The 15,908-nt window shown below is 49.1% G+C and overlaps 1 protein-coding gene across 5 annotated transcripts in view; it reads left to right on the top strand.

Annotated features, from left to right (window-relative positions):
• LOC128731353 (complexin) overlaps positions 1-15,908 on the top strand; it is a 90,267-nt gene that overhangs the window by 33,411 nt on the left and 40,948 nt on the right. The window contains exon 1 of one of the 5 annotated variants that reach the window (XM_053824469.1): positions 13,901-14,122. The exons of the other annotated variants lie outside the window; for them this stretch is intronic. Coding sequence (XP_053680444.1) covers positions 14,110-14,122 — 13 coding nt within the window. The 5' untranslated portion in view covers positions 13,901-14,109. Of the gene's footprint in view, positions 1-13,900; positions 14,123-15,908 lie in introns of those variants that run through there. 5 annotated transcript variants of the gene reach the window in all.

A 15,908-nucleotide genomic window follows, 5' to 3' on the forward strand; every position in this document is an offset into this window, starting at 1 on the left:
AGACCATATATTGGTTTGGAATTCATGTGCCACAACTTTTTTTCGGAAAAAGAGAAACATTTAAATAAAACGAATAATACGAATCCCTGTGCGCATATTTCACAGTAACAATCATCATTGCTGCTGCTGATACGTATGACGTCAATTTTAAGGTCCCTAAATTGGATCCAAACCAGTGGCACTCCAAAAAAGCTGTGATTTTTTTCTCCACCAATTACACCAGCTTCACATTTTGCATGATTTACAATACCTCCCTCCCTTCTCAAGGATTCACATTGCGCTGAAACGGAAGCCATTACCGAACGTAACGACGTATCCGAAAATGTCAATGTGCTCCACCTAGGAGGCAGATGTTAAATGGGCCAATTGAACCGGTACGCTCCGTGCGGCACTTCATGCGGGACAGAACCGCCTCGTGGTCACAAGCGTCAGAAAGCTGAGCACAGCCGAACCAAATCCGCACGGTTTCATTGTTTCGCTGCGTGTGCAACGTAAAGGATATTCTCCTGACGCCAGTATGGCGGGTTCTTGCGGAAGGAAGATACGGGGTACGGATTTCGAGTGCCGCTCAATAATCCCCATTTTCCACCGTTTAATCCAACGGTTTGGCCCATGAATCACGACTCCGGCAGTTGTGAAGCGTGCTAAACTTTGCAGCATGTCCTGCGTACTTTCAAGGACTCTTTCAGTGTGTGAACTTTTTCTCCCGTTTTTTTTTGTTGCTCGCGTTATTTTTACTTCCTTTTTTCTGGGTAAACGTTACAACCCGACAACCCGTTTGCCATAAGTCACCGTGTGTCCTTTTAGACGTCCGCTTATGCACGGGAGGAAGCCATCACACCAGTAGTTCTTGTTCACCTCCTTCCAACACTCGTTCACACTCCTTTTTCGCTCACGCTTTTTTTCCTACACATGATGGGGACGGTAAATAAAATCGAGAGCATGTCCTGATTTCGAGTGCTAACGATCGATGGTTTGCATTTCGACACCGCCCGGCCCTTGCGGATGCCTTAGTCAGCGGGATTTTGTACGTGTCGAATTTCCTTCTCCCGAATCGTGCTCCCTTTCTCAATCCTCCTCATCCACCTTTGGTGACCATGGTGCGACCATGGCATACGGTTTTTTTGGTGGTGGTGGTTCCTCGCTTTAAGGACATTTCGCTTCGAATAAGCCAGTGTGCCCATCAAATGACAGTGGTACCATGGCCCACTCTGTTCGTCGCAAACCAACCAAGGGATAAGGTTGCCTTGACAACATTAACGAGCCGCCACCACCGCGTGCGAATGCGAATTTCTCGAGCACACTCAAACCGCGGTCGCTCGGGCTCGGGTACACCTTTACGGTATCGTAATGGATCGAGAAAGGGTGGATCCCGTGGAACATCTGCTTTCGCCCCGTTACATATCAAAGGCCGCCTAGTTAAGGATGGTTGAGCTCGAAACCATCTCGAGTCTGGCGTATCCTCGAACCCGTTTTGTTGCGCATTGATTGTTCATTTGTTCGCGTGCCTGCCTGCATGTGAGGGTGTTTGCAAAGCCTTGAGTGTGCCATCGCACGCAAACTGACAAGAGAACCGGCATACGGTAGAGTGACAACAAAATATACACGCCCAAAAGGCCCATCTGCCACCCACTTTTCGGCAAACCCGTCAAATTTGTGACGACTGACGACGATGTGACACGCTGGTGGCCTCGAGTTACCGCAACACGATGCTCGATGGCGACAGAGTGGCGCGCCATGCTCAAGCTTTTCGATGGAGACGGTTTGTTCTCGAGAAATGCCAAAGTGGGCAGAATAAACCAGTGAAGCATTGGGCGTACACATCCAAACAAAAAAATGCTAAGGTAACGGTAAGAAAACATTCCGACAGAACCCGACAGCGAACGGTATGTAAATAAATCAGTTTGACAACACGAATCGCCAAACAGTACGTTTGTGTGGGTGTGCGTCTTTGTTGCGGATAGGATGGGAATCGCGTTACGGTGGTTGGCCGGTATGCGAGCAGGGAAAACGATACCAAATCTAATCCTGCCGGTAGAAACAACGCAAAGGATACGTTTTCGGGCGAAGGGCGAAGAAATTTGAGCCTCGAAGCCTTCGACACGTGTGTGGGTATCATTTTCGGGGCCCATGGTTCGATACGAACGCACGAAAAGCCCTTCAGTGGTGCTTCGAGGAAATGGTAGTTGAAATGAATTAATTGCTCCATTGGGGAGGCAATTAATGCACCATGGATGAATTGACAACTGTCGTCGGGAAAATACATATCCGTAATCTCGCGTGAAACGTAAGATGGATTTGGAAATCGGGAAATGATTTTAGGCGTTTGTACTTAATGAAATAAGCTCGTTAATAATAATAAGTTCGATAAATTAAATGCTTCTGAAAGGAAGTTAAAATTATGTAAACTAGTAAAACATCTCTTGTTGCTGCTGATCATATTTCAATAGAATAAATGCTGCGTCAAACCTATTTGATTTCCAATTTATTCTGCGATTGGTGAAGGTATTCCAGGCGCCATTGATCTCCGTCGCAATGAAAGTTTAAAAATTAGTTATTTAAACTATCAGTTAGCAGCACATCCACTCCACACGGCTCCGGCTAGTGAAGGAGCCAAAGTTTTATTCGTTTAACTTTGTCAAATTAATATTCAACTAGCGCCGTCGCACATCCCAGACCGTGAGACATACCGCTTGGACGATCGGCATTCCAACCGAAAGGGCACTGAAGAGCGAACCACCCTAACTTTCCACCCGTTTCGGAGGGAAAAACGGAAAATTGAAGCAGGGAAAATCATAAAAATATGCACACTCACACACAGCCGCCAGGAAAGGGACACCACCTACAGGGTGGTACAGCAAACAGCAACCGGAATGGTCCGGGCGCGCCAGGACGAACGAGCAAACGAGCGACAATCACGACAATATGTTAGCCCATTTTAAAATGTTCCCCCGTGCAAGACACTGCATAAATATTAATGCAGTTCAAGACGGGACACACACAGAGGCGCGCGCCCGGTGACTGGTTTTGAGTGCCCACCGTGAACGAAAGGACATGCGATCGTTCGAAAGGACACCCAACACTGTGCGATGATGCTTTGGGCGGAGAAACCGACCGTTTCAATTCCAATAATAATGATGGCCGACACGACAATCACTTGGGGTTCTCTCGAACTCGCCCTCGCTGTGATGGCGCCAAGGGCAGAGATGCGCGCATAATGTTTCAGCGAACGGACGACGACACACGATAATGGTCGCGTTGGTTGGGATGCGCCTTCAAGACGGGCGAATGTCCGTTCGCCTGGAGGGAAGAGTGGCACAATGGAAGTCTCGTATGACCCGTCCATGCAACGGTATCGTTTGATTGTTTTTCCCCGTGTTTCTTCGTGTGTATGTGGGTTGGGTGTTTTCTCGAAACGTCCTTGTTTTCGAAAAAAGCGAAGCATTAGCATTTCAAATGATGTGCCAGTTGTAGAATTTATGAATTCCAGCTTCAATTCCCGAACGCACACACACACACACACACACACACACAAAGAGCGTGGCTGCAGTGTTGCATGTGCAATAACACGTCCCTGCTGCCTGCTACGAAACAAACGAACACGCATTCCGTGCTGCGCCATCCTGTGGAACTATTCTAACCAGCCCGAGAGCACCCTGGCCAACATCCACACACTGCACAGATATTTTCGGGATAAATAATTGTAATGCAAATGTACGACCCGGTGGGACCTCGGTCGGTATCGAAACCGCCATTACGCTTAAGTGCAGCACGGTACCGTGCCGGGCACGAAGCGAAGCTGTAGCTGGTTCGGGAGAATGGCAGAGCGATTTCACGTAATGTTATGTAGCCGCCGGGCATTGTATTGCCATTCCAAGGAGAATCTTCCGCGCAAATATTTGGCGGGTCGAGTTCCCTTGAGGAATTTAATGAGCTCTAAATCTCAACTTCGTGGTGTCGGACGTCCATAGCGCCAGTCTTATGTCTAAGTTTCCACATGATCCTGCTGTGTGAGGCTACGCAAGCATTCTTGCATCATGAGAAAGAGACTAACGTAGTAACTAATTTTGTCAAAAGTATCGAACTCGGAAAAGTCCATCTTCCACAGCGCGTATTGGAAAGCGTCGTAACTTTGCCAGATATCGAAAAGTGCACAACAGTTGCACAGTTTTTCCGGTGCGCATACTGAGAATGGTTGTATTTATTTCACCTTTTCCGAGCTCATCACGACCATAAGGGACGCAATGTGATGCTTCGCTCATTGTTATTTATGCACAAAAAAATCTACTTTTTCTTTGTTAGGAGCAGATGAATGTTCTACGAATTCACTCACGTAATCATCGCATGGGACCGTTGTATCACACATCCGTTTCCTGCACCATGAAATGGTATCTTTTTGAGAAATTCGATATGAATGTGCTTCCCGAGTGTGACACGTTGGGCCGCACTCAGGAAGCGCCTTGTTTTTTTTATGGGAGGCACACATTACTACTTCTTCCCTTCGCAGGCAAGTGTTAAATGGATCTGACTCACCCGTAACACTTGTGCTTGTTGGTGACCCTCGAGCCTTCGAAAATGGAGCCGTTTCATATTGCATGGAAACCGGAAGATGATACAGTTCCACTAGTGGGTGTCGCTGCGTGATGCTGAAAGGAGAAAGCATTCGAATGATAAAAACGTGACACTGGGCTAAAACACAGCGCACTTCTTCATCCGACCGGGCCTGGATTAGCTCTGCACCGGACCATCGGTTTGGGAGGACAATTTACATGCCACCCTTCCGTTTCGCACCGAAGGAAAGTGATGTCATTTTCCACCAGGAAAAAAAAATGAAGAGCATATCCTTCGTTGCGTTATCCTCGTCGAGCGAGTAAGCCACTGTGCTGCAAGGACACGTTGCTTCGTTCGTTCGTTTATTTAAGTTATCTTTATTTGACTCCCTTCCATTCGGTTCGTGTGAATGAAAACGTCGAAAGCTCGCCCACCCGAAAATATGACAAATTATGACCCCTCGCTGGTGGACGGGGTTTGAATCTTTTTATCCTAGTTTTTTTTCCATCCCTCCGGATTAGACTATGCGTTACCATCCCGTGCGGCTAGTTTTGATATTTCATTTTCCTTCTTTTCGCCACTGATCCCTATACGTTACCCGGTCTGGGCGAATGGAACGCTATGGTGAATGTTTGTGCTGCGTTGAAATATATTTCCAAATCAGCGAGGATAGCTTACCGAAAGTAAAAACCGTCGTTTCCCGTTTTCCACCAACTGAGGCTGCGTGATATTGAATGGCTCGAGAACCGACGGGTTTTCCCTCGTCAACAGATGCTTTCAGATGCTTTTCTTTCAAAGGTCATCTGTCTTGCTCCGGTGAGCGGATGTAGGTTAGGGATTGGTGGCGTTTTCTCTTTCAACAAAATTTGATTCGGTATGAATAGAAAAGCTAGCACATTTTTCGCTTTCATCAGAAGGTGTTTTACGCGAACTTGCTCCCATTTGCCTTAAGTATATTCTCAAGAAATGTTGCCAATAATGAAGCTTCTACTCACCGCTAATCCAGCGTATATTAAAAACGAGAAATGAAGCATCAATCGATAGTTTTTTATTTCCAACAGTGTATATATTTATTTATTCCATTTTACGTGGATGTTTTTTTTTGTGTCGCACATTATTAACGGTAATGCCAGTAAAATTACAACTCAAAAGATAACAAGTATGAGTTAAACTTGTTCAATTAATATGCTTTATCGGGTACGGGCATAGATATCCGATTACAGGTTCAATGGATAAACATGATAGCATATCGATCAATCAACAAACAATAGCTCACGCATTTGGTGCCCACATACGCTTCTGCATACCGGTTCCATTCCATTTCCCCATAAATAAGACGAATCAAAACCGATAATGGACCGGCATCAATTGTCGGGTGTCGTGATTTCCTCGCGACTCCTTCCAACGCAGGTCCGACACGCGATGCCCGCGGCAAGTCAATCGAATGGTAATTAATTTTCTCCATTACACAGCCAAACGATAATGCCGCTGGTAATAAATCAGCACCAATTAGCTGCAGTGGCACACAGACACACCACACTCGTGCAGCCATTTTCGGTCCCGAGCTCGAATCCGTGACCCGGGCTTCGGCTAAATTGACAGGCTGACATCGAGCCACGATGGCCTCGCAAATGGTAGAACGAAAAACGGGCGTGCGACGGAAATCGAGGGCAGCTCAAGTGCATCTACCATCGGCGAGCATTGTTTGACGATGGACCCAAAGAAACAAACCTGCACATCTAAACCCCATGCCCGTGGGATGAACCGGACACAGGGCCTCTGTCTGTGGGAAGAAACAAGGGACCTTCCATTTTGTAGAACGGACTTTTCTTCGGACACGCACCACTCATGGCCGGCGGGAGAGTGTCCTTCACTAATTAAGTAACTTTTCCTTCACCAGTGCGCCTTCGAATGGCCGAGACGTGCGGTGCCAATGCGTCGGACAAGCGTTCAAGCTTGGCCCAAGCGCTATCGCTGGTGCTCATCTGTCATGGTACAATTAACTCAATTCTGCTCGCATCGCTCGGCTGCACTTGGGAGTTGAGAGGAGCGTTCGTTTTTTTTTTTGCTTCATCGCTTCCTTATCCCTTTCTGGCCGTGTGCCCTCGCGGTGGAACAGAATGGCGAAGGAAAAGCGGCGAATTACAGGGGGGACATATCACTATAGACAGGCACGAGGCTACTGGGGCTCTCCTTCGAAGTGCCAGACCAGCTGCACTAGCCTCTGGCACTGGCCGAGGTGCCTTCGTACGCGAGTAATTGACATAACGAAACGACGGACCGGCAGGCTCCGACCGAAGGGCATCACAAAACGGCTGGGAGACTCTTAGCGTGCCATCCTTTTTCGCAAGATTTATCCCTCGATGGACACACTTCCGTAACGAAGGCTATCCGTCGCCGCGTTTGCCGTGCGAGCTAATGAAGAGAACCCCTACTAGCTCACGGTCAATACGTCCACAGCCAGGCGTATCCTGGCGGACGCTTGGAGGGTGCGAACGAAGATTGAAGTCGATTTGATTATGGCGTGCGTCTTCGTCGTCATCTTATAGACCCCGGTGTGGCCAGCGATGTAGCATAATTAAATTGCCCTCCGTCGTAAGCAGCTTAAATTGGCTTATAATTAAAAATTAATAAACCCTAGGTGCCCAGAGGGCAAAGCAAAGACGTGAAGCGGAACGTGAAAATGTTATCTTTTTCGTTCGGTGCGAAAGTACAAGCAAACGACTGAGAGATTGTAATGAGAAGTGTTGAAAAACTTGTTCCCAACGCTTGACACAAAGCTTTAGCCTGTGAAATCTTCTTGTGTTGTGTCCAAATAAAGCCAAATTCTAATCTAGATGTTTTTTTTTCCCTTTTTCTCTTCTCGGTTTTTTCTCCTCGCAGGTAAGTCAAGAACCAACCGCCAGGGTGCGTCCCAAACACCTTTGGAATGGCGTGCTTCGATTCGACTAGTTTCCATCATTTGCTACACATCAACATCTCGTTGACGCGCACGCACTGCTAGAGGAACTGCGCAAGTAAAACAAGTTTACTTTCATCCCGTACAAGGGATTATAGTTTTCGTTTGCTTTCGTCTTAGCTGATTTAGAAGCGTGCCGGGATTGCTGAAACCTCGGCCAATGCGGCAACTAGCGAATTTTCGTTACAAACATTACATCACATTTATTGCCCTTTTTCCTGCTCATTTCGTTGTGAGCTAGAACGCTTGTATTTGTTAAACTGCTTCGAACATCATAGCGCGCCTTTGTATGCTGCTGGTATATTTTAAAATGCGTATCTATATCAAATGTACATTCTCCATTTGTAGCACCCTTTAATTACCCCTCCGCAGAGTCGCTCATCCGTAGTGAGGTTGCAATTGTCGAGAAGATGAAACTTTTGGAGAGACAACAAAAAACCCTCTTTTAAACTTTCATACTTATGCGCCTCGAATAGTTGCTTACCCGCTCATTTAGTCCGCTATTGGTTTTGAATCATTTCATAGACCGTTCGATTTTTTGTTTATTTTGTTACAATTCCGTATACTTACATAACTTTTTTCGCTAAAAGTCAAAAAGCCAGCTGTTGAAATAAAAGAAATCTTGCAGCAAAAAGCACAAGGGTTGCCTTTTCCCATCCGCTTCGCATAGAACGGTAGAGATGTTCGGGTACTGGGTCTTACGTAACAAGAGAAATGCGACTTTAACACCGAAGATGGTCACACCGTCACGAGGCAGGCCAGGCCCTGCGATGGCCAACGATGGCTGGCATCTCGGAGCGCTCGGTGTGAACCTCATTTGCATTTGCAGATTTTCCAATTTTCTACCTATTCGCTCTTTTATTAATCTTAATTTTACGCCCCAGCGAACTTGCGGCTTGTAACCGCTGAGGTGGTTTGCTCTCGGGGCAGGACGAAATGTAATTCAAATTGAGTTGAGGTGCGTCTACGGCGAAATATGCTAACTTGTTTGCGTTACGTTGTAACTAGTTCAACTCGTAGCCGTTGGCTACGTTCGCAACGCACCGATGGGAGGGACATTGTCTCAAATGTTTATTAACACTCTCTCGGTTTGCTTCGAAGTTGCTCTTGCTATTCGCACAAACACAGCTTTGATTGATTTTCCTTGCAAATACAATCTATTTTCGGGGTCAACATTCGCAAATTAAAGCATGAGCTACTGATCGCAAGCGTCCAATCGCAAGCGACAACAAGCGTAGAGAAAAACGCGTTTGTTTGGCGCACGACGCCAAGTGTAAACAAGCGAAGATCACCCTAGAGGCTCTCGGCATTGGTACGGAATTTGCTAGCGCTGACGATGCCGAGATACCGGCTCAATTACACCGTGGGTTGATTCCATCCCTGAGGTAAACTTGCAACAAACTATAACCCGTAGCCAGGCACGGCTAGCTTGGCCCTTGGCCCAACGGAGTGAGCAATCAGGACTGGAAGCCGGAAAAAAGCGTCGACCTCGTGAAAATTAATGAGACCTATCTTTTCGCTTCGGTCGACCGACCGGCTTCATGCCACAGTTTTCTTCGCTCTTCCGTCGGAAATTACATTCCCGGCGGTTGTGGCTCTGGGAGCGAGGAAAAACAATCGGGTCTTTTTCCTCTTTTAGACTCCGTCCAGTCCTTGGCTCACGTTGGGGGTGCACAAAAACAAGGTTGGCTTGGAAAATGTTTGCACCCTGTTGCCTGATATAGGCGACAAGCTAGCTAAATGATGCGATGATGCGTACCTGCTAGAGTTAAGATTTTTTATCTCTCCAGATGTTCTTAGGTTGTGTTAGCGTTTATTGAAGCTATATTGAATTTCATGCCTGCCAGGAAATGCATTTTGTAAGCACCGAAAGTTGAATACTTTCGACACATTTAAGCTCAACGTTACAAACATAAAACCAAAAACCTCCCTTACGATCACATAAATCGTGGTAATATACATTATTCGTTGAATTAAACACAGTCGCCGTACTCGCTGAGCACTGAAAATAATTTCCCATTGCTTATTGTCTGTGAAAAATGCCTGAATTTAAATGACAAAATTACTAACCCTATCCTAGCGCCGGGAGGGTCGCAAACAGCAGCAGCAGCAGCAGCAGCAGGGCAGAACTATTTCTGCATCCAATAACCCGAATACCCGAACCGAACAAAACACGCCTCATTTCCATCTCGCGCACCCGATCTCTAATCAATATTCAGCGAAGCAGCTGAATCTCCCCACCTGCCCACGCGTCCTAGAGATCTGATCGCTGGGAGGAGGCCTTTTTTTATTATTCTCCCACCCCATGAGCACCATCGTCAACGCGGGCTGACAGGATGAGGCGTGCGATTCGATCCGGACAATTTGCTCTCACCAACGGTCCGGCACCTTTCGGTTCAACTAGCCGCAAAACGCAAAATTGCTCCCACCGGCCCCAAGCAACCGGCCCGGCAATGTATGATGGATGGCGATCGTTGGAAAATTGTACCTTCACAAATATCGGCACGATCCGAATGCCAGCCAGCGATGGAGGGGGAGTGAGAAAATGACAGAAAACAGCAGTAAATGCGACGGGATAAATTATGCAAGAAATGTCACATCCTTCCGGTACGGTGGCATGAGCATGAGCATGAGCAGAAGATGAAGCAACAAACCAAAGAAAAAAAAATGGAATTGAAAATCCTCGCACGACCCTCGCCACCTGCGTTTCGGTCGAATGGAACCCACTTCCTGGCCGGTACGGTGTGCCGGTTGTGGATTTTCTTGATTGCACCTTCTTTGTCCGCTGGCCCTCGTGACGGTCGACCACGATAATGATATCGTTCTCACCCATTCCGGTGGCTATCGGCTATCTTGATCGATCCGGAACCATTCATCCATTACAAGGGGTGAACTCGGGCGTGAGACATACCGACTGAAAGGCGGATCGAGAGAGAAAGAGAGCACACGAGGTGAGAGAGAATGCCACAAGCGAGAAAGATGAAATATGCATAATTCCACCGCAGCTCGAGCCAAAGGTCGGCGAGGTTCCGCTCAAAACAATTTCAATTAATCGCAAGTATTTCGTGCCTGCGGCAGGTTTTCCGACGGAAAATCAATAACATAGTGCGAAGCCGGGGATGCTGAGCTTCCCGAGAAATGGGAGAAATGGGAGGGTTGAGAAATATCTCACAACGCGCAAGGTTTTCGCTAAGTATGTGCATGGAAATCGAGGCACGGTTCATCTCACCATCATTATTACCGAGTTAAGGATAATGGGGATTACGATTGACGCTCTATTGCTGCTGCTGCTGCTGTCAGCAGAACGAAAAGCGAGTGGGGAACGAACGCCCGGAACGTTGCGGTATGTAGGCGACAATGTACGCGTTCCCGGGTATGCTTATCGTCCGTCGACGAGGACGAGGGTGCGTTTCTTCCGGAAGGCGCACATTCCAAGGCCAGCGCAGCATAATGGCCGATGCCCAAGAAAGAACGTGGCCCGGAGGCGAGCGAGCGAGAGTTTAAGAATAATGATCCCAATAACAGCGATGGACACCGGGCATGGTGGAATTAAGTGCCGCATGGGGAAAAGGACAAAGACGGACGGAACACGCTCGGAAGGTGAAAAAGAAAAGGGATGATGCTTTTCGTCCTGGTGGTGGTGCTGGTGGTGGTGCGAATACTACAATCTCAAGGACCATTCCGGGGGTTCCGGTCGGTCTTTCTGGGGACATTTTTTTTGCACACCACCCCCTCGTTCACTGCTGTCTCTCCCCCACCCACGGTTGCCCATTAGTCTGCATTCCTTGTTCGAACGCCTTACATCGCTTCGGCTGGCTGATGGTAATGCTCTTGACGTAAGCTTCTTATTGCTTCCCGAGAGCCCGCTCCCATCCGGCCAGTTGGCTGTAATTGAAAATGGTTTCAGAACGGGCCAAAGGAAGCGGCTCGTTTTTTTTTGTCCCCCCTTTCTTCGGCTTTTTGGCCGGAAGTGCAACCCGACCGACAGTGACACGTGGGGGGATACTGAGGAATCTTCTCCACCCAACCCCAGGGGAATTGTGGGTGGGAGCGTAGAATTTTTTTTGTTCTTTCCTCCCAAGGGAAATGGAAAGAGTTGGCGAATGACTCCGGGCGACGTTAAGCATAATTCGCCATAATTCAGCGGGCGACCGGTGACGTTGCGCTTTGCAGCGGCCACGAAATTGACATCTTCGCTAGATTGCGGGGATTTATAGCGTCCTAATGATGGGGAATGATTTTCCCCAAACTCCCAATGCCCGCTGGGATTCGCGTTGCTGCAACGGTTGCGTTACGTTACACGAACGCCGCCTTGCCGCTTCCCGGTGTGTGTCGGTTTTGCTTCCGGTCGGTCAGTTTAAACACGTAATAATTTACGACACCCGAGCTGGAGTCTGGAGTCTGGCGCGTTCGGTGAGAAATATCAATTGAATTTGGTAACCTCGTCGTCCTCGTCGTTGTTACGGGAGAAGCTCGTTTTAATGGCGAACGGGAAAGTTGGTCAACCGGATGCGATGGTTGTGGTGGAAAAGGCGCATTTTCACGGGAAAGTTAGATTGGAAAAATTCCCAAGAATTGCAAGTGCGATGGTTTGAAGGAAAAACGTGCTGAAACAATGAGCCAAACTCTTACTTTTTGATGCAACCTCACCTCAACTGGTGAGAAATGGACGTGCTGCAGAACAAATGCTAATGCCTTTCACAAAACACATGAAAATGAAGAGGCATCGTTTTCGACGTTGCAGCTGGAAATATGCACTCTTACTGGTTGCCTTTTCCATCTCGTTATAGAGTCAATTGGACAATTTATTTTCTTGAGACAAAGCTCATCTTGAAAAGGTATAACGTTGTTCAACATGAGATAGTTTCGCAAATTCCCTTAACACAAACAGGTTAGCATAGATTTTGGCGTCACAAAAATACACCATTCAATCAGATCGCAATGTACGCTTGCCATAATAAACGCCAATGCCTGAAGCACACCCCAAAATCTGTTTTCGTTTGCCACTCGACATTGGCCCAATTAGGCGCAAAATGGTGACCCTCTAGGTTCCCCAAAAGGGCCATATACGAGGCCGAGGAAAGCCATACGCCAACCATTTGACACGCGAAAAAAAAGCCCCAAATCCCCGTATAAGTTACGCAAGTAAATCCACCCGCGGGAAACGCATGTCACCGCGTGTCGGGAAGAAGCCGTGTCTTGAAACACTTTGCGCCATCCCAAAGACCGGCCGGTTCATTACGATAAATCCCTCCACTCGCTAGGGAAGCCTTGCCTTTTTGTGGCTCTGTGAGTGTGGGAGCATCGTTGGTTGTTGGTTGTTTCGGGCAAAAAAAAAACCATTACTCCCAGCGGCAATGTGCCGTTCGAACAATCAGCCCAATAAAATCACATTTGCCATCGTGATTTGCCAACGCCTCGACGAAACCCAACCGACCAGTGAGTTTCGCTGGTGACGAACTGGCTCGAAAGCGGACCAAATTAACCTTACCCATCAGTGTCCGGGCACGCGGGCACGCGATGCTGGAGTAAATTATCACAAATCCCCGATCCGAACACGCACTTCACGATCCTGTTTCCCTCGCCTGTTCAAACACACACTTTCACACGAGTCAGCAGTTACGGGGCGGCCAATCTGTCGCGAGGTCGGTTTCCGATGTCCTGCCAAGCTCGTCGTGTGCTCGTGTCCTCGGACTCCCGAAGGAGGAGTAAATCTTGGGAAAGCCGCGCGCGATTTTCCCTCTGGTGCTAATTTATTCACAATGCCCACCCATCCATTCGCGCCTTTCCATTTCTCGGTCCTGCGTGCGAAAGAACTCGCCTGAGTGCCCGATCCAGCCGACTGTGGGTGGCTCCGGAAGCTGGTGTAGGTTCAAACGCCGAGTCGTGAACGGAGTCGGCGCATTCCTGGCGCAGGATCTCACGAACGCTGTGGCCGTGTGTGAGCGAGACGCAAACCATGAGCACAGGCACTTATGAAGGGAAGCCGGACACGAACGGCAAATACTACTCCTTCTGACGGACGCGTGACCATTTCTTTCGAGTGCAAAATCCGAACACCGCCGAATGGTGCTGCTTCCGGTGCTGGTTTCGGTTGTGGTGCCCAGAGCTTGCCTTGGTTGGACGTTCGGTTTGGTTCGAGCATTCAGTTCAGTGCACACAGCGCGTCAGTTAGTACGGTGTGCGCTGCCACGCCGATCCCGGTCAGGACACTCCACAGAAGGCTCCCACGGTGGGGCAAACGTGGATACGGGGCGCTTTAGCGGGGCGCTTTAGCTACACTAGCAGGCCGCTCTAGACCGCAGGTCGTGATTCGGTCGTGTTTACGTGTACGAGAACGCCGTGTGCCTTGTTGGTTGTTGGTTGGACGGGTTTTTGCGAACGAAACTCGAACCACGGCCAGTCGGTGTTTCGACAGTCGAACGTCAGTGCCTGCCAGCGCCGGAAGTGTCAACGCGGAAGCAACCATCACAACCAGCCGGAAGTGGCTGAACGACCGCCACACCGTGCCAGCCCGACGGTAGTTCCCAACCCGCCAGCCCCAACACGGCGCCCCGTGATAGATAGTAGTTAGGGAAGCAACAGCGCTTTAGAGAAAAATGAATTTTCTCGGTACGGTAGGGAACATTCGATTTTTCATGCTCTGTATCAATGTCTATCGTACAGCCCGTGTAAACCCGTGTTTCCCACCACCCCCCCCCCCCCCCCCCCCACCAAGAAAGCTCCCCACTGTCCTATCATCCCACCCCACCCCCCTCCCTCCCTTCTTCCTGTTCCACCCCCACCTAGCTGTATGTGCCACGTATTGATAAACATCGATCGTACCTGTATAGTCGGCGACCGCCAGAGCGTTTTCTCGAGCAGCGTATCGAAAGCACCACTTTCCGGCAGGCTCTTCCTACATCCGCTCACCGTTCGCTACCATCTGTTTGGGCTTGCCACCCACGCCCCCTACGCTCCCACCACCCTCATCTCCTTCGCCGACGCAAAGTTGTTATCCTTGCTGTTTGTGTATCGTCCGCGTGATCGCTCGCTCTGTGTGTCTCTCTATGTGTGTGTGTGTGTGTGTGGCTCGTGTGTATTTCGATGTGTTGTATGTGCGCCCGCCCCCCAGTCTACTACTCGTCGTTGTGCATCCGTGTATGTGTGCTTACGAGAACACAGGGTAAAGGGAGGGTAACATGCAATGTTGCTGTCGTTATTTTTTTCGTCTCGAATCCTTGCTTCCGATTGCCAAAAAAAAGTCCCGTTGAGTTGTTCCGGCTGAAGCCTCCCGGAAAGCCCCAGCAGTTCCTTCCGTCACAGACTTTCCGTCGCGGTTTACACCACAACCAAAGCTCGCTTCATTTTTCCACACGTACCTGCCCACGCGTGAATCGTCCTTGTTCGTCCTCATAATCAGCGCCGTTGCCGTGCTTCTTGCGGTGGTGTAACAAATCGCGCGCTCAACTCGCCCGTAACAAATGGTGATAAATATTTGCGCTTTTCCAAAGGTTTCACCTTTTCCCTTGGAAAACGCACTGACACACACACGTGCGTGGTACGGTCACATGTGACCATCACCAGCCGTCGGTGTGCCGTTGTGCCAACTACGGCATTGCGGTACATGTGCAAAGTCCGGACGGGCCAGCAGGACATTCGCACTCACAGCTTTACACACACACATATTTTCGGCAGACCGCCGACACCGTGACGCGAGATGGCACGCGCGTGGCTCTATCGCTGGCTCGTTCTCTTGCCGTATCGGACCGGTTGCGGGCTCCAAAGCCACACAATTTAACGATCCGGCCACGGAACCGCGCCAGCAGCCTCAGAAAGAGAGAGAGAGAAATAGAGAAAGAGAGAGAGAGAGACCGAGCACATCGAGATAGGGATGGAGATACAAAAAGGAGCACCTTCGCGAACGAACTAAAGAGAGACAAAGCGAGTGTGTCTGTGTGTTTGTGCACGTGTGTATGTATGCTAGAGAGCGAGATCGAAGGTTCAATGCGGCGAATTGGTCCTAGTAGGCGCCGCTGCAGCTAACCTGCGGTCCGTGGCCTACTACGCGCTATCTTCCGCGGTCCACAAATGGCCGAAAGGAAAATCGATCAAACAGCCCTCGTTGCTTGTCGGTTGTAGGCTGATCAGGCTGATGGCGATGGCTCACAGGTACGGTGGCCACGAACACCTGCGTCTCCGCTCGAACACCTTCTCCACGTTCACGTGCCAAAGGGCCGGAAACATTGAGATCCCCCGTCGTGCCGTGCAATGTCACCGTTTCCGTGTGCATTCGGATGCACGGGTTCCGTAAAGGATCCACGCGCCACTATGCCGACGGGATCGTTCCAGCTCGGATGACAAACGGACGATACTTTACCGGATAACGGTGTCAACTCGGCACGTATTATCTCTCTCG

Source organism: Anopheles nili, chromosome 2, assembly GCF_943737925.1.
Source record: "Anopheles nili chromosome 2, idAnoNiliSN_F5_01, whole genome shotgun sequence".
Classification (NCBI taxonomy): Eukaryota; Metazoa; Arthropoda; class Insecta; order Diptera; family Culicidae; genus Anopheles; species Anopheles nili.